Here is a 25372-nt window from a genome sequence, read left to right as displayed (position 1 = left end):
TTCTAATCAATTGTTTTTTTTTCCTTAGTGTTATTAGAGAAAAAGATTTAGGAAAGATATTTTTATTTTAGTAAATAGGTCAACTTTTATAATAGGTATTAATATTTAAATATATATTAGTAATTTTAATACTATGGTCTATGGGTTAATTTAAGTCTTTATAACGGAAACTAGCGATAAAGTGGTTAATAGATTGTAAATGTAAAAACAAGGGTCGATTTAGATAGAAGCAAAATGAGGAGTTGAAATGAAAATAAGATTAAAAAAAAGAGAGAAATAATTTCTTTTCTAAATTATAAGGTATCTATGTGAATGTCAGAGCTAGAATTATACAACTAAAATGACTGAAATGCCATATATATATATATACCATTTTCTATGTGAACATCTATGGGCTATAGAGATCTGTGTCCCAAAGTGACTTTCTGCACTGTTAACATCACTACCCAATTCCCATAACTACAGTTGCTAAAAAGGTGACAAGAACAAGTCAAGTGGAGAAGAAGCAGCTAGCACTAGCAGCCATGCCAAATATCCTCTCTCAATTGGTTTCCTTTCTCCTATCGTACGTCATGGGAGGATCTTATTGCCAGTAAATAGTTGTAGGAGTACTAAGAATGGTACTAAAAAGTTTTTGAGAAAGGGTAGAGGAGATCAGAATGAGTTTGGGTGTAGTTAAAAAAGCAAAGTTGGAGGATGGAAGTGGGTCTTTATTATATAACTCGTTAGTTCTTGTGCTTGGATCTGCGAAGGGTTTTCGAGGGGCAAAAGGCAAAAGTTGGGAAGTGGAGGTGGGGGGCAGATAGAAGAAACGATCGAGTACTAGTACTGTTCGTGCTCATTTCTTGCTTCAAGAGATTTTTGTCATACGAGGAGTGGACAGAAGAAATATAATAGGCCGGAGTGACAAGACAGTGTAATAATTATTTTATATGAGAATTGATGACTTAGATAATGATTTATTATTATTTTATCTACGTAAATTAAAACAAAATTAATGGAGTAAAGATGCACACTTAGAACAGTCTAAGAAGTTGATGAGTGAGATAGTTCAAAGAGTAATAGAGTAGAAGATCGGTGGAAAGAAAGGGAAAAAAAATTTAAATAGCTTCATTTATAGTATCAAAATCCCTTGCATCATAAACAAATTGACAATTAGGAATCGGCACCTAGAAATTAATAAAAATCGATCACTCTGTCAATATCTTCACACAAATGAGAGGATCCGTCTCTAATCCAACCCTCTTCTTGTCATCACCATCGACGTTGGAAGAAGAATTAGGAGAAGACTTCATCATCAACTCTCTCGCTCTCTCCACCTCCACCTCCCAATCTGTGGCGAAGACTGCATGCGCCATGAAGGCGGCGCACGTGACCTGCGCCGCCAGCAGCCCGAACCAGAGCCCGGCGAATCCCAGCCTGTATACGAACCCGAGGACGACGGCGACCGGCATCCCGACCAAGTAGAATGAGCCGAGGTTAATGTTCGCCCCGGCAGTCGGCCGTGCGCTCCCCCGCAGCACGCCGCACCCGGTCGTCTGGGGGCAGTTCCCGAGCTCGCAGAGCCCGACGATCGGCAGGACAGCCGCCGTGATCCCCAGTATGTCCCCGTCCGCCGTGAACATCCTCCCCCACACGTGCCGCACCGACGTCGTGAACGCCGTCGCCGCGAGCCCGAGCAGCGCCGCGCAGGCGAAGGAGACGATGGTGGCCCGCCGGGCGTTGCCGGGCTGGCCGGCGCCGAGCTCGTTGCCGACGCGGGTGGAAGCGGCGAGGCCGAGGGAGGAGGGGAAGACGTAGACGAGGGAGGTGGTCTGGATTAGTATCCCCATCGCCGCCACCGTGGCTTTCGGGTTGGCGAGCAGCCCGCAGAGGACGATCATGAGCTCGTACCACCACCACTCGAGGCAGACGGAGGCGCACGTGGGGATCGCGAGTTTGAGCAGCGCCGACCAGCCACGTAAGCAGTCGCTGCTCGGGGCCACCCAAGAACGCTTGTACACCCCGGAAAGCAATATGAACAGGATCAAAGATAGGAATAGATTTAAATTTGTGCATACCATGGCGAGGGCTACGCCGGCGATGCCCATTTTGAGTTTTATGACTAGGAGATAGTTTAGTGGGACGTGGAGGAGGATGGAAAAGAAGGAGCAGTAGGTGATGGGCAATGTGATGCCTTGCGATCGGAGGTAGATTCTTAACGGGTGGAGGAAGGAGAGGATGAGGAGGTCGGGGATGGCGAAGACGATGAACGTGTCGGCGGCCGCGGCGATGTCGGGGTCCTGGCGGCAGAAGAGGAGGATGCGGCGAATGTTGAGCCAGAGGAGAGAGATGGGGAGAGATGCAGAGAGGAGGAGGAGGACGGCGCGGTGGAGGGTAAGGGCGAGGAGCTTGCAGTGGTCAGCGCCGTGGGCCTGGCCGCAGATGGGCTCCATGCCCATCGCCAGCCCGGACAGGACCGAGTAGCCGGTGATGTTCGCGAAGCCGATGGAGAGCGAGCCGCCCGCGAGCTCCAGCTCGCCGAGGTGGCCTAAGAAGAGCATCGAGATCAGCGACCGCGCGTAGAGGACTAACCCGGTCAGCGCCGTCGGCACAGAGATCTTCCCTATGGCCCTCAGCTCCTCCACCACCTGAATTGAATACAATTCACTATGTCACACACATAAACACATATATAGTTGCACTGCATATAGTACTACAAGCAATATATATTTTAGTGTCATGTACAATGTGTATGAATGGGCATATATATATATATATAGAGAGAGAGAGAGAGAGAGAGGTACCTCAGAGAGAGGGTAAAGAGGGGGTTCTTGATCGTCCATGGGGATTAAGAGGTGGGATTTTTTGAATGGGAGAGGAGGAGGAGAGGAGGAAGGGTTGGTGTTGCACATAGTGGAGTATATAGCTAGATAGTTAGGGCTTGCTGCTCTTTCCAGTGAACTTGGATTGGTGTTTCTTTGGGTCCATGATATAGAAGCTCTACTTATATAAAGGGCAGAGAGAGAGGACAATCTTCTGTGAGGCTGCTGACACGTTTCGGTTGATAATTTGGAAAGTGAATTTGGGGGCTTAAGACATACAAAGTTTAGTGCTCTCTCTCTCTCTCTCTCTCTCTCTCTAGTTCATGAGAAGGGAGGGAAGGACGTACAAGTGAAAGAGGATTAATTTGAGTCGTTGAAGTGTGGAAGAAGGCCTTATTAGGAATGCCAAGGCATTAGCTCTTGTGTGGTGGTTAACGGTCGAACAGTCTTGTCTAAGGATTGGTTCTTTTTTTTTCTTCTTTTTTTCGTTTTTCTCTTTTGGGGTCTTAAGGATTGGGTTGGGGGGAATTGATGGGTTCTCTTTTGGCATTTCTTGTTTGATAAATTTCACCACTCCCTACTTTTATCTTTTCTTACTTTTATTTTTATTTGTTGGATTGTAGATGGTCCCAGCTCCCAAATCAAGGAATAATCTTTTCTCATTAATTCTCCACTCTAAAGCTACACAATAAAAGGCTTGCAATCTGGGTCCAAGTGCTTTGTGTTGGAACCTATTCGTCGAACCAAATCTGCCAAGCATAATTCTCGATCGTTTTCCAGGCAGTCATGCTTCCATAGGCATCATCTAATTCTCTCACTTAAAGTTGAGAATTTACTAAGGCTCTGTTACATTTTTTTAGCAATCCTTTCTCCTCCTCCTTTTGCTACTACTAGTATTATTATCTTTTTCGTACGTGGCACAATTCCATTGGTTGCTTCAAACTTACAAACTGAGACAGTTGATATTAAAGTTTAAAAAAAAAAAGGGGAATCTCTCTCGCTCTCTCTCTCTCTCTCTAAAAATAGAAAAATAGAGAATAATGAATTTACTTTATACAATTGAAGGCATCTAATAGCTTGTTATGCAAGCTGAATTTAGATGGTTATTAAACTGAAGAACTCCAACTTTGATATAATGTGAAATTATACAATTTATATATTTAAAAAAACAACAATATTAATCTTCTGTACCCCTAACAGGTGATGTTCATTATTAAGGTGCAACACACTCTGCTTGTCCCCCGTCATTAAGTAGAGAGAATTTGCCATCAATTTTTTGGTGGTCCCCTACTTGCCAGATGTACGAAACTCTTACATACACCACCTTTCCTCCCCCCCCCTTCCCTCCCCCTCCAACTTGCCCTCGTGTCTCTCTAGTGCCACTTCCAAGTGGTTCCCATTAAAGGAGGGAGGAGCTTCATGTCATAAGAGGCACCAATGTCTCTTGTTAAGTGTCTAAAAGATGTTCATTAGGTTTCTTTTTTTCCCCATCCTTTTCCATGCTCCTCCCAGCGGTAAATGATATGTTCTACGAAACTCACCCTTAAGGAAAAAAAATAAAAAATAAATAGTAGATGATGTGATAGCTTATTTGACCCTATATAGCCAAGATGAAGAAGCTACATCTCCTACTAATTAAACTTAACAGTAATATATGAACGTTTTTCTTTGGAGGGAGAGAGAGTGAGAGAGAGAGAGCAAGACATCCATGCAGTAATTTGAGGTGAAGAGAGGCAGAGAGTAGTGGATTAATTAGTCCGGCAATGGTAGTAAATGTAGGTAGCAGTGGGGGGATGTCAGAAATGGTAGTAAATGGAGGAAGCAATGGTAAATGGTATAGTAGTAAGGAAGCAGTTGGAAGGTAGGGGGACAACACAAGAAAGACAGGACTTATACGTGCTCCATCACACTCCACTCATTGCATGCAATCACTTGCCTTTTCCACAACATGCATGCATAGATTGCTATAGGTCAGCTCCCATCTCTCCTCTCTCCCTCTCTCCTCTGCCACTACCCTTGCACAGAGGTGCAAATGACAAACGAGAGAGCCCACAAACAGCAACATCAACTATCACAATTTGACACATCGCTTCTCACTCTCACTAGAACCATGCACATCAACACACAAGCAAGCAAGGAGAAAGATGGACACACATATCTAATTCAATATGTCACCGAGGCCTTTGACTGTAAAAATGATAAGGTTGTGAAAACCCACAGAGATGTCAGGGAAGCACATGTCACTCCAGCTGGGGAGCGGGTGGAGGTGGGACTTGAGACATCCAAAAAGGAAGGGTGCAAAGGGGAGACCTGTGCATAGTAAACTGCATGAGTCCAAGGGAAGGGAACACAGAGCTGGGGCCCTTCTACTTGCCATGGAAGACTCTTCCAACCCCAATTTCTCTGCCACCTATCTCCATAATGGGGGCCAACAGAGCTTCATCAGATAATTGCAAAACTTTTCTTTCTCATGGGCATGGATAGTAAACGGATAACAAGCATGTTTGAGGTATTGATCTGCACAAAAATGTAGATGTAATATACCTCAAAATTATTCCATATTTAGAAGCTATACAGAGAAACAAATTAAGGATTCATAGAACACAATATTAAACAGAGATCATATTTGTATCTGGATAAGATAAGACTGGGGAAGCAAGGGTAGATTAATTGATGATATTCAACTAACTTGCAGCACTAAATGATCTCCGTCTTATCATCCTGCAATTCTACATTTAGCTAGGTTCTGAGTGATTAGTCCAGAGGAGCTATACCCTAAACCTCCTAAGGCAGCTCCTTAAAAAATGGGCAACCCTATACTTTTTCGGACGTGTGTGTAATAGAATACACCCAGCTAAAAGACAATCAAATGCAAATTAGTCACTAAATGATTCCAATGAGCATAATATTGGAGAAATTATGCATCCTTTAGATGCGAAAGAAAGACAGGTTGAAATCAACATCAACAGTGTATCTTCTGCTTCTAGTCATGCTTTCCAAGGTTAACAATTCATGGACATTATAAACAGAATATGGTCCAGAGAAAGAACAATATGCTTTTGATGACCATTTGCAATTCTCATTAACTTTTGCACGCAGCTATCCCAGCTCTGCTCCAAAACCAGGCTTCCTGTGACCACCATAATCCAACAACTAATCATGAGCTGTCATTGGATATGTTAAAGCTTATCGGTTTATTTCACAAGATCGCATATCAGATTATTGTTCCTTTTAAGATTGTGCAGGCATCAACCTGTGGCCAGATTCTATTCGTTCATGGTGGTGTGATTGGTGGTGAAGGCATACCAAAATGAATTTTCAAAAAGGTTAATATGCTGCTCAAGATCATATGATGGATACATTAAGAGGAAAGAAACAAAAAGATGGTCAAAAAGGATGCTCTTACTTAAGTTGGTCTCCAAGATGAATGCTATCCAATAATTTTGTACTAAATGTGAAGTTGACTTCAATCATCAATCAGTCCTGATGATTGTAAACTATATATCTCATATTATCTTATCATGTATCTTATTTTCACGATTGTGTTGAAAGTCCAAGTAGTTTTTCCTACTCCACTCTCTCTCCCTCTCTCTCTCTCCAAAAACAGAACAAAAGAAAAACCCACATATCAGATCGTGATACAGAACCAAAGTCCAGATCTCTCTTTAGCTAGGCCATCAGAACTCTCAACTGCAATAAAAAAAAATGATGGATTCCCTTTTTTCCATAACCTTCAGGCCACAAGATCTGAAAGTTTCAAGTGAACTTTGGTCGCCTAAATGTATATGTTTAAAGCACAGACTTTGATGTGAATAAATGCTTCTTTTGCTTAGATCTCCGTGTAAATTTACAAATTCTTGGATTCATCTAATATATATATATATTAGTAGAGATATCAGCAGCAATAATGGTAGTTGTTGAGTTGTAGTAGTAGGAGGCTTTACTAACAATATTTCCAGAACATTTATTAAGGACTGTTGCATGGCATTCAAAGCAATGAGATGTTTTCAGAACCTTATGATGGAGCCAGACACGAGAATTTATTCCAGGATGCAGATGCAAGAACATGTGATGACAGCTCCCCTGAAGAAAATTTAACTTTCAGTGCAAACAAAGCACTAAGGATGTCTTAGTTGTTAGTCTCTGAGCTCTTATTCAAATCACTTTGAAGAAGTTCGTATCTTATAAAGTTCAACCATCAGATACATCAACTACGAGTACATGTCATCAACTGATAATGAAGGATGCACAACATGAATGTGATAATAATATACACGGAACACAGTGTTGAGCAAATAGTACACCATTTTATGGTGCAATGCATCGCTTTATATCTGACTGTCCTGTTAATGCTGCTCAGATTTTTTTTCTACACTAGAAGTCTAACTTTGTCGCCCTTTCCTTCATCCATGCTCATATAGAAGGTCAAAAAAGTTCTCAAATTCACAAGGACTTACAAACTACATAAAAGAGAAGGTAACTAATAATGCTGATAAAAGATGCAGTACAAAATTACACACAAAGGGAAGAAGTAAAACTCTAACAGCAATTATCGAACCAATAGTACTTACAAATTAATATTCAACATGTAATAGCTATAAACTTTAGGTTTTTTGGCGTGTATACCCTTGAAAAATCTCATATTTGTTTGCATATCTCTCTAAAGTTTATATTTACATATATATCCCATAAAACATTTGCTATTTGCATGATACCCTCTTGGCCACTTTTCAAGTTATGTCTAAATAATATATAGAAATATAATCAAAATACTATTAAATAAGAGAAATACTTGAAAGCTAGAATAAATATATTTTTATATTTAAATTATTCAAAATATAATATTAGTTAACTCTAAGGGGTATTCACATAAAAAATAAAAGTTTTAAATAGTGTACATATAAAAACTGCATGTTTTGAGTACTATACATGTAAATATAATCTTTAGAGAAACATACATGCAAAATATATAACAGGTAGATAATAGCACACACTTTCTCCCAATAGCTACTATTGTATCGAGTACAAAGAAATGATTAAACAATACAACATCATACTTATCTGCGACCCCCCTGTCCTTGGAATCTAGGATTTAGGAAGGACGATAATTGTCACAAGCGCACTGATGAAAGTTGCAGGTGCGGCTACAGCGAAGGCTGGTGAATTTCCACCACCAAATAGTTGATCCCAGAGGCACAAGCACCTGGCCCTGCACAATGTTCATCAGCAACAGTTTACAAGAATAATACTCGGTTACCACAATTAGCAATATAAATTTTGAGCACTTCCCAGTTGAATGTATTCAAATTTTCAATTGGAAGTTTTCAACAAGTGAAATAACTAAAAAGAGTAATATACACTCCAGAATCCAGATTGTGCTGATGTTCTTTGCAGGTGAATTCTTTATGTGCCTATCTAAACAGATCTATTTTAAGTTTTGGAGATCCTCTTCAAACAGGTTGTTTATCAAACACTCAAGCAACAAAAAGATCTTCTTTTCAGTGGGACGCTTACAATTAATTTTCCTCTGGTTGTTACAGAGAAAGGTAAGAAGCATTTAGCTGTCACCAATCGCTATCTAAAGATAAGTTGTCAAGCTGTATCTTGAAGCTTTATATAGTATAAAGTTAATCAACTTCTACTGGCAGGAAAAGAAATATATATTAAGCATCCTTATATTTCACTCTGTTCATCTCTAATGAACCAAAATATTAAAAAAAACCACATAATAATTAAGAACTTCCTAATGTCAACTTTTTTAATTCATTCTGAATTATAGAGCCAACATATTTAGATGACAATTGTGTTACAGTTGAACTCTACTGGAGTAAACACATTGTATTAATTGAAGTCTTGCGTCCAAGTTAGAAGATATCAAAATATTGAAGAGGCCATTATTACAAACAGTTTTCGGGACATTTCAACAAACATCTGGTGAGCAATGACAAAAGACACAAAATCGGCGTTGAACGGAATCAAGAGAAAGACAGAAGACGCACCGGTCAGAGCACAGACGGCGAGGTCGCCGAGGAACGATCGCGGCAGCGGCCCATTCTCGGCCGTGTGAAATACCAGGAGGTGCTCTTTTCGAACAATCTAAATAAGACCAACATAAGCCCACGATCTTTACAGAGCCCATTAAAAACAATCTAAGCCCATTCGGAGTAGAGAGAAATCCAAATCTAATGAATTGGGATTCGGGGTCCATCCGTGGGGTCAGTCTGGACGATTCGGAGATTGACATCCCCAATCTCGATAATATTTTTACACACGTCTCACAACATAACAAAAGAAATAATTCATCAACCCCTAGAGCACAAATAAAATACATTATAAAGTGCAACCACGAAAGAATTATGAATTGTAGAAAGCAAAAGGAATAGCACTGAGTTGCCTCGAGATATAGCTGAGTAATATCTTTTTTATTCAGTATATATGTTGAAGTACATATATGATAAATCTAACATATCACATATGTAATTTTTCTTCTTCCCTTTTTCTAGCCGAGTGCTAGTGGAGCGGAGCTGAGAGGCTTTTTTTTTTTTTTTTTTTCTCTCTCTCCTTCTTTACTCTCCTCTTTGTTGGTATTGGGGTTTGTCGACCCCTTGTGCGGTTGGGTGTGTGGGTGGTGGACATGAGCCATCTAAGCTAAGTCCTGCCATTTTCTTCTTCTCCGATTATGCCCTTCTTTGTCTCCAACTCTGTCAAAATATCGATCTGTCCCTTCTTCACCTCTATCTTCGTCGAAATCTCATTCCCCAACACTTGACCCCATCCTTGCTTTTTCTTCCCTCTCAATGGCGTAGCCTCAATCGTCCCCCTCTTTGCTTATCGTTTCTAGCAGTGCTTTGGCCCCCTATCTTCACATTTCCAATTGTTGATTTCTTTAACTGCACGCTCCATTGCCACCTTTAGACACCCCTCGGCCCCAATGATCACTGACTCCTCCGATATGTCAAAGCTCCAAGCAGCGAACATAGTCGGCCTCCCTTTGCCGTCGCCCTGCCCCTATGCTAGGATTTGATGTAGTCGTCGAAGGTTGGTTACCTTGATGTGGTCATCGAAGATTGGTTGCCTTGTCGTCATGTAGTAATCCTACTGCCATGGCTAGTCGCTGCTGTGTTGAGTAGGTGTTGTCTTAGTGTTTTTCATGGTGGCTTACCCTAATTTGATTTGGTGAGGTTAGTTTTATTGGGTTGGCTGGTCTTCGTGTGTGGTGGATCTATTTTGGACGAGAAGAGTCATAGAACATCAACCCTTTGATAAGATGCACTGAGTCTAAATCTCTTACAAATGTTCTTCTTTGCAAATTTGATTTGGTGAGGTTAGTTTCATCGGGTTGGCTGGTCTTAATTTTTATTTGCATGAATACTTGTACTATTACAAACTGATACTCTGTGTTTAAATATTGTTCAGTTTGTTTTCAACCAAGAATGGGGCTTGTTATAAATTTTTCATCATATCTCCCCTTCTTCATTGGTATATCAAATTGTAACTATTATTTGAAGCTCGATAAATTATTTGTCTACGGATTTTTATAAAAAAAAAGAAGAAAAAAAATACATATGTATGTGATACTTACAGTAATACCACTGCACATGGCTCATATTATTATGCTCAAATCCCCTGATTCACCTCTCCATCATAATGTACTTAAATTCTCAATTAGAACTCTGGTCAACTAAATCTAAAGTAATTACGACAAGATAGTGTTGCTTAAAAATGGGCTTAGATAGCCAATTAGAGATGCTTCATGACATGGCAATCGAGGAGGCCCACGTGAAGTCTTGAAATTATTGGGTGTTTAAATATCTCGCTACTCTAATCGATCACCAAAAAATTTGTATGGTGATTTTGGAACACAAAGGGAATCTCAATCGGCAGCTTTTCTTTCTCTAGGTTTGATGGCGTTAGTTGCACATTTTCAATTCTATCCCTTAAAAAGGGGGAAAAAATTAGGGGAATTTTTTTAATAGCACAGTGCATTTTAGTAATTTTATGTTTAACACCCCCGGCTTTGAATTATTTGTAAACTAATCCTTTCTTTTTCTCCATAATTTTTACGAATTTTATGGATTTGTTTTTAAATTTTATTCATAGTGTCGAATAAATCATAATATTGGATTAAAAGGTAGGGATAACTCTGACTAAAATATAGGATGTTATTTTAAAAAAAATTCCTACAAATTTTGCACGTGTATAATTATTCTAACTATTTCCGGATCCTAATAAATTATTGACCTAGAAAAGATTTGTAGCATCTCCAAAACTTTAATTAAGCCCAATCAACCAATTAGTGTCATTAATTATGTTACAGTATTGCATCATAGTAATACTAAGGTTTTAGAACTTTGCTGTCATTAGATATAATAATAATGCAACTTGCCAATGACTAAATATTTTTATGCAACAACTATGCTTATAATTAATAATAAATAATAAAATAATAAAATAAAATCTCCCGCCTTCCCGGGGATCTCGTGCTCATATATCAGAGACTATTAGAAAAGTACGATTAACACGTGAAAATGCGCTAAAAACGGCTCAATTGGATAATAGAGTCATTTGTTCTTGGGTTTGTTTAATCCTTCATTAATTTTAATATTAAGATGCTCCGTTGTCGCGTCTTAATCAGGGCCGTTGGTTCTCATTGCAAGTAAACGATGCCGATCTTGTGATGTTCGGATCGAATCTCGACAAGATTCGTGCTAGCTCATGCAGGAACATGATGAATTAAGGTAACACTACTAAGTTGAATGGGGAATTAATAATGCGCGATTAAACTGGTCTGGCTAAAGATTTTATTTGATTCGGCATATCTTTATCAAAAAAATATTTCGAATAACACCTTATATTTTAGAGATTGGATGATTAGCTATAGATTAATTATAAAAGTATAAAAATATAGGATATTTATTTGAGAAATTATTTATAAAAAAAAACTATTCTCTTACTTATTGGCGACGTGGACATCATGAAGTACCGCATCCAGTTGGGATAATTGGCAGTTCCTAATTTTTGGAGCAGGGCTTTTTGGCCATGGTGTGGGAGTATCTCAACCAATTTAGAAGGACAGATTTTGAGAACTATAATCGTAGGACAGACTTTGAAGTTTGAACTACAATAGCCCCTTTTACTTTAGTAACAAGACATTAATTTTATAATAGTTCTTTTTTTTTTGTCGTTATTTTTATGTTTAATTATATTCTGATTATTTTTTATGCAATATAAAGAGTAAGAAATGATAAAAAAATAATGTGATTTATTTTTTTTATGAAATTACTATGAATATTTTTTAATTTGATATAGAGTAAGTAGATACGATAGAATTTAAGTTAATTAGTAATTGAGTTAGCGTGCGAAGATATAATTTTAATAAATAATATTTATATTTTTAAAATAAAATTATTGTAATATTTAATTATTATTTGGAATAAAAGGTTATAATTTAGGATAAAATAATTTATGAAGTAAAGGGAGGGTTAAGAAAATTGTCACGTGGATTTAATCTCATATTAGAAAAAAAAAAACGGAGGGGGAAGGAAAATTCCGAGATTAAGTCGTGTTGTAGTCGAATCGACAGCAGTATCACTTTTGGATTGTGACATTTGATGAGAGTAGACTCAATTTGAATTAAGTAAGGATTTTTTATATTTTTAAACGATAAATAGACATATTAGAATTTGAATTTATAACATCTCCTCTAATATCGTGCTAACTTATTAATTATTATAAAAACTTAATATACTAGAAACATTGATTTTATATTTTATATTTTATATTTTAATAATTACCGGTCGTATGGGAGATAACTGCCCTAATTATGTGTCCCCGTTATAGTCACATGTCTAATTTTTGACTGAGAGATTGTAAATATATCATTATGTTTGACCATCCAATGGTAATCAAATGTGTATTCTACCATAAAACCATTGTTACCATGGTCAAGAGAGACTTTGTGTGGATCAATGTGAACCCAAGGATATGTATGATCTGAAAGACAAATTGTGCAGTTAAATACTTTCATTAAATGTATGTTAGTATTCACTCATTAATCTCACGTTTTAATTGCAAGTAAAAGGGTGGCAATTTTATATAATTTTGGTTACGACAAGTATAAAAGTTTTTGCCTATGAGGAGAAGGGGATACGTGGTCTCATTTTTTACCACCTATCAACTCCACTATTTGATGACACATTGTTATTAGTTTGCAGGCTTCTTGTGTCCTTTTGTTCTCCTTAGTTAGTCAAGGTGAATAAGTACTCTGAAAAATATTATATATGTATATATATAATTATGCTTCTTTCTCTTATCAAGCTGCTGGATGTTAGCTGTTTCAGATTTGTCTCTTTGACTTCCTACACCCTTTTTAGTTGCCATGAGAGGCCAATAATTTAAAGCAAGCAAGAAATTAATTTGCAAGGAAAAGGTGAAGTGATGATCTTACAACTTTAGACATGCATAGTTGAATGTGAATCAACTAATTGAAAAGATTATATTTGATAAGCTATGAACTACTCTATTGCATATTAAATCAACTAAACTAAAAATGGCTCATGTTATGTGAGTATTCTCAATATTTAATTTCCAGCAGCACAAGTTTAACTGAAATATCATTAAACTTTCACTTCTCTCTCCCAGGTAAATAAATAAATAAATAAAAGAAACAAAAATCTTGCAGACTCATTTACCTATTCTTCAGATTACATTCTGATGAAAGAATCAATTATTGCATTCAAAGCAGCATGATTGATTTAAACAAAAGATAATTAAGGGTCCACTAAACCAACCAGCAGAGATTAAGGTAGTATTTAGACAGGTGCATCTTATGTTTAGTTTAACAATCGCCAATTATACCCCTAATTTTTTTTTCTAATTTCTCTCATTAGATTATACTTCAGGTACATGTCCAGGCATTAGAATTGTCTTTTCCTGTGACCTTTTTAGGTTCCATTCATCAGACAATGCAACAAAATTTGGGTAAATTAATGTTATTAATATATGGAATACTTGCTTCATTTGTTTTATCCAAGTAAATTACTGTAACAACAAAGTTAGAGCACTAATCTGTCTTTTGATCACTAGCTATAGCTATCTACCTGAAATCATTTTGGCACTAAACTCATATAATGCTTGCTGATGCTAGAATGAAGTAATAATAGTGATAACTAATAGAAAAACAATTATATCTAGACCTTTCTTGAAACTATTGCTTGTTATTATATAAATCTTTTTATTTATTTTTGTGACATATTTACTACTCAATAATCGGTCTACTTTCTAAACTATTTAAATATCAAGACAAAGAAAAAGAAAAGAAAAGAAAAGAAAAGAATAGAAGGTCTGGAGAGAGAAGGAAAGGAGGAGGAAGGATCGATCCTTCATGGCTTTAAAAAGGGGGAGGTTTCCAACTGAACATAGATTGGTGAGGAGGGAACTCCCATACGAAGAAGAAAACTTTAGACCAAATATCACATAGGAGGAGAAAAGGAGAAGGGACTTCCATCTCCGTAGGTAGGTTTCCATCCCTGGCTTACCAATTTCTCTCAAAGTTAATGTCTTTGCATAGGATATATCTTGTGAGTCTTGGCTGGTTTTCTGTTTTCAAGCATCTAGAGGCTAAAGATCAAGATCTTAATGTTTGAAACAATGATATAGTTTTGAATCCAATTGATTTGAGTTATTCATGCAGGAGTTTTGTTTTGTGTCACTACAGAGGAGAAGAGAAGCCATTCCATATGGCAGCAAACTGGTTCTCTGACTTGGTAAGAGGCTATCACATATGGGTTCAGTTCTTATGCTCAAATGATTCAGATAAGTTTTAAAGTTAGAACTAAAGTTTTTGGTGTGCATGTTGGTATTATAGGAGATGGATGATCCTAGCTTCTTCCATCAATGGAAGGCAGACTCCCTTGATCAAATCACAGATCAAGAGATTGCTGCAGCTCTTGGGCAGGAGTTCCAACAATCTTTCTCCTCTGAGAGCCACACATCGTACCCTTCATACCATCCAATCACTGGCAACATTTGCATGGAGAGGCCCAAGAAAGTCCTCAAAGCTAGCAGCTGGGATTCTTGCATCACTGAGCAGAACTCAGCTGCTGTGGCAGATGCCTCGTCGCCGAGCATCCTTTCTTTTGGCAAACTGGAGGGGCCAAAGAATCAGTTAGACTTGTATGGGGGGGCTGTGAGCATGAGGGAAGAGATGGAGATCTCATTTCCTAATGGAGCAAAGAGGAAGTACGAGATGATGGTTGGACAGGGAGTCAAGAAGACAAGGCCTAATCCTCAGAACCAAGATCACATTATCGCGGAGAGGAAGCGGAGGGAGAAGCTTAGCCAGAGATTTATCGCTCTGTCTGCGATTGTCCCCGGTCTGAAGAAGGTATGTCTTCGATCTTTTCTTCTTCAATTCTTTGCTAGTTTGTGTCATTCGAAGTTGGCTCATGCATTAGAATTACATTACTCGCATTGAGTCTAACTGAAACAAGTCATACAAATTGATGCCATTTGAAGTAGCAAATTAGTAAGTTGAGTTCCCTTGATCTACATGTATGTAGATGGACAAGGCTTCTGTTCTTGGGGATGCAATCAAGTACCTAAAGCAACTCCAAGAAAAGGTGCAAGCTCTTGAAGACCAGGCTGTGAAGAGGACAGTTGAGTCTGCAGTTATTGTCGAAAAGTCTCAACTTTCTCATGATCATGATGATAGTCCCTCCTCCGATGACAACTCTGACGGCTGCCGACCAGGGGGAAGACTTCCAGAGATTGAGGTAAAAATGTCTCAAAAATCTGCACTAATTAAGATTCACTGCGAGAACCACAAAGGTATATTGGTGAAGGCACTCTTAGAAATTGAGAAGCTCCACCTTACTGTCATCAACACAAGTGTCATATCCTTTGCAGGCTCTTCTCTTGATATAACTGTGATGGCTCAGGTAATATAAGTTCTGTAGCATTTGAAGTATTTAATTTTAATTCAATCTGATCGTTGATTAGTCCGTCGGTGACCGACAAGTTTAACTTTAACCTTTATTCATTTAATTCAGGTTGAAGAGGAGTTCTCTATGTCAGCAAAGGATTTTGTGAAGAAGTTGAACTCAGCTTTCAAGCAATTTATGTGAAGAAACTCGTTTTAGTTGCAGCATGTGAAGTGTGGGACCTTTTTCTCATTGTTTCTAAATAGTATGGCTAAAGTTTAGTGCCGTTTCCTAGTAACCTACAGTTCCTCCTCCTAAATAGGCCTGCAATCTATTCTCATTTGTTTTTGCTGTCTGGGCTTTCTCTTTTCTTTCTTTTTCTCTTCTCTCCACTTCTTTTTGCATGGTCGAAATAGTCAACCATGTTCTTGGAAGAGATCAGACCAAAAAACTTATCTTTTTTCTTTAAAATTAAGGGGTAATCTGGGGAAGTTCAACTTTTCAACAATATTTTCCTTTCTTCCCCTTCTATGTCTCCCTTTTCCTGAAGGGATTGGACTTCAAACCAATACCCCTATTTCAATCCAATTCTGTCACTAAAAGCTTGAAAGTGACCCCAAAAATAAAATAAAATAATCCTTTTTGTTGGAAGGATTAACAGGCCTAGCTCTAGAAGATAGTAAGGGCTCCTTTTTTGAAGGTCCCATGAATTATTCCTACTTATGCCCCTTCTGCTGTCTCTTTCTGAATGTGTAAGAATTACAGCACTTAAGTTGTTGTCTCATCTGCCACAAATGTACTAATAAATGTACCTTTTTCATTTTAACTGGCAGTATCTTCTTCTTCCTTGTGGCAATGCTATATTCTTTACGGGCTCCATAGCATCTGTATTCTATATCATGTGCTTGGTTCATTCTGCAATTAAGTTATATGATTCTGAAATATGAATAGCTAAGAAATTATTTATTTTTTCTTCCCTGAGATGAGTTTTTAGATTTGAAGATCTAACTGAAAGGGTTATAGTTATGGAGAAGTATGCTGAAACAATCACATTCAATTATATGATAGGTTGCGATGTTTCCTAAAACATTATACCTCTTCTCTATCTCCTGAAAAATAGTTTAAAAGAAATGAGGAACAAAGTAAGCCTCCAAAGTTGGAGAACAAAAATTAAAAGTGAAGAGGAATCTCTCATGCCTTTTAAATGTAACACACTGGGATACTTCTAGATTGCTTGTATGCTTTCTGCAGTGATAACATCCAGTCATTTTGACAATTAGTGATGTTTACAACGAAGTTGAAGGCTAATATTGACTCATTACCTAAATGCATAGAGTTACAAGTACCTCCAACGAGGGTTACCTAATCAAAGGTAAGCACTGAGACGAAAATAATGATGTTCGCAGTAGTAGCAGCAACAGCAGCAGTAGTAAAAGTAGTACTAATGAATTGTAACAGTAATACTATTATCATGGCAGCAGCAACAAAGACGACGAAAAGGACTATTGTGGAGATCATGACAGTTCATATCATTCATTGGCCCGATAGAAGTTTTTCTTAAAATTTTCACCACATCTACACTAGCTTCATGCATGTGTAAATAATCCATATACAACAACTATTTTATTCCAAAACATTTTTAGTACTACAGACCAAGATGAACAGAGTGAATTCTCTGTTTCTTGAATTTGTCTCACTCTGAACTCAATTCTATGGTTGATGATTGATAGAGAAGGGAGAAAAGTTCTTTCTCTTGTAACTTGTATTTGCTCTCATCTTCCAGACAAAGATGATTTGCTTCACTTTATATATACATATATCCATCTAAATATGCAAATGGATAGAAAAGGAATGGGAAGCAAAAAAAAAAGAAAAAAGAAAAAAGAAATTGTTTGTTTACAATGATAAGGTCACATCAAATCTTGGAGAGCCAATCAACAGTGGCTATATCCTAAAGCAATATCAAATATGTGGAACCCATTGCCAGTGAGCATCATGCAGATGAAAGTAGCCTAGGGTTGGGAGGTGTGTGAGTGTCTGTTATTGTCTGGTCCAAATACTATGTGCCACTTGTGCTTGGTGATTGCAGAAGGAAGGACAGAGAAAATTGGAAGCTACAAGACAAAGGAGGGAATGTCTCAACTCGCAAGCAACACAAAAACAAAGAAGGATTTGTGCTCTTTAACCTCTCTCTCTCTCTCCTTTTGAATTATTTGCAATTACCATACCTTAGATACGAGAGAGATTTAAACCAAAAGAAGTGTATCATAAAAAAAGAATTATTCTTCTCAATTGTTACTCTCTAAAGTATATTTTCCCTTGTTCTGAACTAGAGGAGGTTTTTCACAATTTAGCTACAACTTGGGTGGTTATATGCAAAAGAGACCCTTCCTTTCACCAGTAAAAGGCATCTCGTACTACTATGGGGACCCCATAAAATCCCCCACACCTCTATAAAAAGGACCCAACATAGATAGCCGAGCTAAGAGATCCGCCAATGGCAGGGGCGGCGACCACCTCCTCTCCTCCCCCATCTCCTCTCCTCCCGAACGACAACTCCAACCCTATAGCAGGAGCTCCTCGCCCACGATCTCCAAGGGTATTCTCGTCAATGTAGGCCCTGTACATGGCGTTGCGGTAGAAGGCAAACAGGATGGAGCCAGGCAATAGTAGTAGTAGTAGTAGTAGTAGTAGTAGTAGCAGTAGTAGTAGTAGTAGGTGTTGTAGTAGAAATAGTAGTAACGTTTGTTTTTACGGCGAGTAGGAAGTAGAAATGGGAACGGGGTCTTGGTATAGTGGGGTAGTTGGGTGTAAGATACGTATATATATATATATATACGGGCGGGTATACGGATCTACGGCCTCTGATGGTGTATTGGCCTCTCCCCTCTTTTGTTGTTAATCTCATCCGGATGTTGTAGTACGGTCGCATTTTGAAATGGGTAAATGGTTTTTTTTTTCCCAGGTTGTCTCTAGACTTCTTTTCGCTGTTTCTTTTTGGGCTAGATTTTTGTGTGTTTAAATGGGTATTGTTCGCATTATTGGGCATTATGTTCATTTCTTTGACACAAAGTATATCCTGATATAGAATGGACGAAGGATCAAGGTTTTTGCCTGTGGCTTGCTGGTTGCTCTTGAATGTTATAAACAAATTGGTTCGTAATGTTCATTTATTGAATAGAAAAATGTGTTCTGATTTCATAATGGTTAGAATGATCAAATTATTTGTCTGAGTACTATTATGTGGCCTTTTAAGCTCACTTAGCAAATTTTTCTCCAAATAATCAGTTGGGCCTTACTGGATTATCTGAATTGCTGGTGTCTGTATTTTATCTGATAGCAAAGTGTATCATGGTTCCTGGTGATAGAAGATAAAAGTTCTTTTCTTCGAATATTATGTGGTTCCTTGAGGTGAGTAACCAAATTTTCTTCAAATGGTTAGAAGATGATGAAAGAGCTACAAAAAGGATATTATAAGGCAGGTTTATCAAGTTTGTTGCTGCTTATTAATTGTAGCCCACAGAGGGTTTGGTGTTGAGAGATGGCTTCCACATTTTTTTTAGTCATGTAAAGAAGATTTAACTACATGAGTGATGATCAGGGATCATGTTTGTGTGGTTGTACTTGCTATCAACATCAAAGCTAAGTTCTTGTAAAGGTGTATAGGAACTTCATGTTTTTTCTATGATTCATTTTTTTGTCATGAGATGAAAATTTATATTCCGACTTATTATAAAATGCCAAAACGTTGGACAAAACAGTATAAGTGGAGTAAGGTGCTCTTATGACAACCTTTAAGTTTTCAAGTTCATATATGTTGCTTTTGGGTTTGTAGAGAAGTCATTTCTACAATAGTTGCGATTAAAGTTCTTTATTAATGTTGACTTGGTAAAGGCATGTGTCAGAGATGATAGGCAATTCCAGAGCATTTGATGGTCGTAAATGTAGCTTCCTCTTGGTTGAGTATCTTAACGTTGTAAAGCAGCTTTCATCTTCCTCTATGCGAGGTCATCTAGAATGTGATGGAGCAAGGTATTAACCTTGTCATTGTGTACGATGTTGGTGTGCATCATTTGATGCAATTTATGAATTATTAATCATTCATGCTTATGCTCTTTGGCTTTTCTTTGGTAATTTCAGAATGGGAAAAATTCAGAATTTATATAGTATATTGCTTGGAGAAAGTTCATGGTTGACGCCTGTAAGATAAGTTTGATGGAAGGTCAAGTAAGTCACAATAGTTCTGATTGTTTCTTTCTGTTCACCCACTTGAATCTTTATTAAAGATGCAATGGTTGAGATGGTAAAAGCAGCCGTCTAGGCACTTATCACTTCCCATCTAAGCACTTTTTCAGCATATGTGCTCAGCTTTTTCCTTTTGAAAATTAAGGGGCTAATCATCTATCTGTTGGTGCTTATGCAGGCATTTAGTTGCTTAGTACCTCTGCAACTCAGCAATCTTTTTCTATTTGACTCCATATAATAATCACAGGGATATATCTTAGATGTGCATGGAATTGGCTTGATTGACATAGACATGGAGATAATTATATAGAAGATTGATTGGTTTATTGGCTTTGTAGAGTCACAACTTGCTCTTTAAATGGGTATATTTTGGCACATATATTGTTATATTTTTCTAGTTCTGTACAGTTTTTGTTTGTGCCATTGATTGCTCTACAATATATTCATCCATAAAAATTTTAGGATAAGGTCAGTTAAAGATTTGGGCATAAGAGTTTTGCAAAACTAATTGGGGGATGCTGTCATGTCATGTCATGTCATGTTCTGTTATGTTTTATTTTATCTTTAAGTAGTGATAACTATTATTAGTTATTACTTTCATCATTTCATCTTTCTAAACTATCAACTTGAGCCAACTTTTAATTCTACAACTACTGAAGCATGCCGGAAACATCACAGTTTAGATATCTGTCATCCTGTCTATATTCAAGATTGTTATGGAGTACTAACATATAAATCGTCTTTTGGTACTAATACTTAAGAAAATGCTTGAATTTTGTAAAAAGATTTCATGTCAGGTGTTAAATAGGTTCTTTAGATAAAATATGCCTCTCTGACTGTCCTCTTCCTGTCATGCTTTTTTACTATTTTCTGGTTGGCAAAATGTTATGAACTTCTAGCACTATGTGAGCTAAAAGAGCATAATTGCGTGTTTGCTTCCTGGATATTCTTGATGTATTGAGGTTGGAGGTTCATGACAACTTGATAAATTCCTCTATTGTCATAACTTGCAATCTGTAGCACTACCCAAGCAAAGGATGATGTTATATTTGAAAATTTTCCTATTAGGACTAATGATTGAGGGAGAATCAGAGATCTTCGAGAACTAGTGACTCTAAGTTGATGAACAATTTGGAGCTAAACCATCCTAAAAATCCTTTTTCCATGTCTGCTTTGCTTAAAATTGAACTGTGCAAGTCAATGTTTTATAATAGGATTGAATGCACTTGACTATACAGGGTCAGTAGTCTAATGCCTCTGTCGATTTTTATTCCTTGATCATAATAAGATGAAGAAATAACATGGTTGCTGGTATCTAGATCAACATGAGATTTGATCTAGTTGGACCTTGATATCATGTTAAATTTATAAATAGAGATTATCTGCTATTCATGAATAATTCTTACTATAGAGTATGGGCACTCAAATCTGACTTTGAAACTGAATTGTGAAAATCAATCTTCGGCTGAATTGAAAAGCTTTTGATACTACCACAGTTTGTTATGTTGTGATCATAAACAGAACCCAGTTGGTGAATGTTTGATATAATTGAGTCCACATATATATACGTGTGTGTCAGTGTGTGCATCTGAGTCATCAATTTTTTTTTATATGTGTAATAAAAATTTATGATCCACCTATTATGCCCAATGCTGAAAATGAATTTATTAGATTGCGGGTCTCTTTTGTCCTCTCCATTGTGAGTCACTGGATGGGCTGCAATGGCATGAGACCTTTCCTGATATCTTCATTTTGGTTTCTTCTTTGCAGTGTAGAAAAGGACCCTACAATTTCTGACGTAACCAATTTAAAGGGTTCTCTATACCTGATTCAGAAATGCTGCAATTTGTGATTAATCTTCCTAACTGTTTTAGTTTGATATCAGCTTGTAGTTAATGCTTCATGTAGGGACTTGTTTGACAACTAACTCATGAATTCCTATTTCTACCTTAGATAGCCTCGTCAAGCTAGTACTACTTATCGCTTAATATTTTCTGTTAATCTTTGTAGGCTTGGCACGGAACTCCAGTTCATTTACTTGCCAAGTGACATCACTTATTATCTGTGTTTGATCCATTGACACTTGTATGCCGTACATCTGATTAGCATGCAACCATAAGGTTGCTTTATCATATAATTTAACTTGGTGTTCATGAGTTCATAGTCAGTTGCTATAAAGAGTTTTGCTGCCTTTCTCATGGAAGACCTTGTGTATTCTTTGAAGTCTCCAAGATGCTTGAAATCAATTACTGTGAGATATACTCTTCTTGCTTCTTTTGCAGGGAATCTACTTTCTTTAAAACTTATCATCTGCATATTATTCAACACTATGGACTTAACTTCAGTACCCAAGTTTCAATCAAATCTATACGGATGAGAAGGTGCTCTTTGTTGGAGAAGCAACAGATGCGTAAAACTTCCAAAACTGAATGAAGAACAGAGGTAGTTTCAAAACTCTCTGTCCCTCCATTTGCTTTAGTCCATAAAAGTTGCAAGTGTTTTTACGAAAAGACCCATTTACCTTTATTGCTTGTAATCTGGATATAAAACAGCTGACAAAATATACAAGTTATCAGTTGGTTGTGATGAGTTTTTTTAAATGCATTAAGAGGAGGAGCAATTGAATTTGCCATTGCTTTTAAATGACAAGATTCAAGTTATAACCTTCTTGTTTGTCCTTTATTATCCTTTTAATTGTCTGATAAAAACTCTCTATCCGACTGGAAAAAGAGTTTGTTGCTTTTAGGTAACTTCTAAAGGTGGATTTGCCAAAAGGCCTTATGCATGATAAGTCCAGGAGAAGAAGTTTGATGAAGCAACAAGTTACAGTATCAAAAGGCAAAACCTTTTTGACAATGGCTTCAAGCAAAGGAGCTTTACTTGCATTATACTAGAAGAAACTTTAGAGTCTTATCATTAAATCTTGACAGTTTTATTTTTTACTAATGCCAGATCAACATGCTTCATTTTTCTTGTCAATGACAAAAGCATCCTTTTCTACATGATGGTGAGAAAGACTCAATTTCACTCTCCAGTCTTGAGAGTTGAGACACATCTCATCTCTCTCTTCTAAAGTTGTGATTTGAGAAAAATTATTAAATTAACAACTGAAAGGTGTGGTGGAGTCGTGGTGCACGAGGCTTAGATTTAACTTTTTCTGGTGCAGACTAAGTTGCAATCATTAATAGTGAAATAGCGATGGAAAAAAGATATAATTACTGTCATAGAAATATAGTTTAATTTGATGATAGTAACTTAAGCCAAGAGATAATTTGTTACAACTTGGTCTGGGTCACATGAGATTCAGATAATAACTTACCATTTTAATACCTTTGGTTTGCAACCAGACGTGAAAAATGAGGATGAGGATGAGGATGAGATAAGAACACAAGGGAAATTTTGCCTAAAAAGACCCTCGTAATATTTGAAATCTAGAACTAACCCATTCTATGGAGTTCCCCCACATGTCACTTGTTGGGATCTTTACAGTTGCAAAAAGTTTTTTTATTTTATTTTAAATTTCAATTTTGCACGAGTGATTCAACACCAGCCGTAGGATTGGACGGTGCCGATGATCTGAGCCGTTCAAAGCATGAAAAGGGCTTGTCCGCCCCTGTCCTCATCTCTCGGATTGGCTTCTATGACAACCAAAGATATTGCTGTCCAACGTTATGGAAAGAGACAAAATTTACAGCGGACCCCCTCAACAAAAATGAAAATAAAATCAGGTCCTAAATCGGTAATATTCCAAGGCATAGGAGAGTACTACCATAGCATATGCGACTATGCGAATGTCAGTAGTCTTACTGGATAATTGAATAATTGAAGCCACAGTTGAGAAACAAAAATGGTCTATAATTGCTAATAGTGCTATAATTTTGTATCTAGTCCAACAACAACACATCATAAACATCAACAAAAGACAAATAAGCATATATTTATACTACATCTATTATAGGATATTAGGTGAATCACATAAAATGGATATGAGATATGTAGTTGATATGCTATCGTGGTGGTACCAATAACGGCAAATCATTCATGCTGTGAAATTTATAGTAGTAATAGATGTTGTGTTAATATAATAGAATACACATCATGCTGAGATATGATGATGAAATATATATTTATTTATTTAAAAAGAAGAAGAGAGAATTAACTTTATATTATCTAACCCACTTTAAGAATAAAGAAAAAGAATCCTTTTTAATTGAAATATCGAGAGGTGTGCCCCTAACTCCTTCCACCTCCAACTGCCACAATTAAGACAAACATTTCCATTTTTCTTCTCTCCTTCGACATCCAAGCAATTGGATATTCCTTCCAATGCGTGAAAGCTGCTGCTAAGATCTTCATCCACACGGAGACGATTGGTAATTTTGCCCTTCAATGACAGCGAGTGAACTCCAGTTGGTTCTCTTTCTTCTTCTTCTTTTTTTCTTTTTCTTTTTTCTTTTCTTTTCTTTTCTTTTCTTTTCTTCATCAAGAAAATGATCAGAATCAACTATTTTCTCCCATCAATTCCTGCACGATTTCCACGTCTCAACCAAATCTGATCACTTTCTTCGTCAACCAATTGCAGCTAAAATCCAATGATTTGTAGTCCATTGATTGGTTTTATGACTCAAAAAATTCACATAAAATTGGTAGTCATTTTCCGTCGGTTATCAATTTCAATTGCTATTTTCCAACTAGTTTACTTTCTTACCATTGCTGACGTATCAACCCATGATGATATGAGATAACTATTTGAGTAAAAATAAATTGAGTATGTGTGCGCCTATTTTTGATGAGTAGAATTAATAATCTTGATTCATTTGTGATTAGCTCATTTTTTAGAAAAGATTTGGCTGTATGTCTAATTTTTATATTGGAGAGAACTAACTCATATACTTATTCTATGATTAGTTTATTGACTTATGATCAATCAACTAGTTTGCTTACAATTGACTTATTTTCTAGCCGTAGTGTTTGTGTAGGTTGATACCATGGCTCATAACTTAGTTAGTCTAGCTATTTAAAATTGTGTTAATAAAGATTAGATTACCTTTCTCTGATGATTGAGGATTGATGACAGTGAACGATCTAGGGACATTTATAGAAGAAAGAAAAGATTTATAGCTGACTTCAATGTAGATAACTACTCACAACTACAACCGATGTGTTTTATATTATTCATGGAAGACTAAGTAGGAATATACAACATATTCATTAGGTAAGCTTGCATAGTGACCTCTCTTATTATATAATTATAGCCTCAATATAATAATGGGCTCAACTTACATGGCTCTAATAAAGTTATATAAAGTTATTGTATTTTAGTAGGCGGAGCGTTCGGGTTACTAAAATATGCACAAAATGGTTAGGTACTCTTAATAGGTCAATCTTATCCTCTATGACAGA

At 37.1% G+C, this 25372-nt stretch overlaps 2 protein-coding genes and 1 long non-coding RNA gene across 5 annotated transcripts; 2 read left to right on the top strand and 1 right to left on the bottom strand.

The window, feature by feature from the left end:
- Positions 1–1078: 1078 nt before the first annotated feature.
- On the bottom strand, positions 1079–3042 carry LOC140786910 (protein DETOXIFICATION 48-like). The gene is made up of 2 exons (XM_073135624.1): positions 2787–3042; positions 1079–2630 (listed from the first exon to the last, which is right to left on the bottom strand). Exons 1-2 carry the CDS (start codon positions 2892–2894, stop codon positions 1191–1193), a joined length of 1548 nt encoding a protein of 515 aa, XP_072991725.1. The 5' UTR covers positions 2895–3042; the 3' UTR covers positions 1079–1190.
- An 11079-nt stretch (positions 3043–14121) lies between these two features.
- Positions 14122–16666, top strand: LOC140786684 (transcription factor bHLH18-like). Its single transcript, XM_073135295.1, has 5 exons — positions 14122–14318; positions 14497–14569; positions 14671–15189; positions 15365–15742; positions 15854–16666. Exons 2-5 carry the CDS (start codon positions 14543–14545, stop codon positions 15926–15928), a joined length of 999 nt encoding a protein of 332 aa, XP_072991396.1. The 5' UTR covers positions 14122–14318; positions 14497–14542; the 3' UTR covers positions 15929–16666.
- A 1111-nt stretch (positions 16667–17777) lies between these two features.
- Positions 17778–22915, top strand: LOC140785760 (uncharacterized). 3 transcript variants are annotated; one of them, XR_012108514.1, is made up of 3 exons: positions 17778–19756; positions 19865–22411; positions 22700–22915. It is a non-coding gene; the product is annotated as an uncharacterized lncRNA (long non-coding RNA). The 3 variants fall into 3 exon arrangements; XR_012108515.1 differs by lacking the exon at positions 22700–22915 and having other exon boundaries at positions 19865–19951; positions 20148–22597; XR_012108513.1 differs by lacking the exon at positions 22700–22915 and having other exon boundaries at positions 19865–22597.
- The last annotated feature ends 2457 nt before the right edge of the window (positions 22916–25372 follow it).

The sequence above is a fragment of the Typha latifolia genome, chromosome 4 (assembly GCF_019914945.1).
Source record: "Typha latifolia isolate L0001 chromosome 4, TyphaL0001v2, whole genome shotgun sequence".
Lineage (NCBI taxonomy): Eukaryota > Viridiplantae > Streptophyta > Magnoliopsida > Poales > Typhaceae > Typha > Typha latifolia.
Note: the sequence above shows the minus strand (reverse complement) of the source record. Positions and strands in the feature narration are given on the sequence as shown.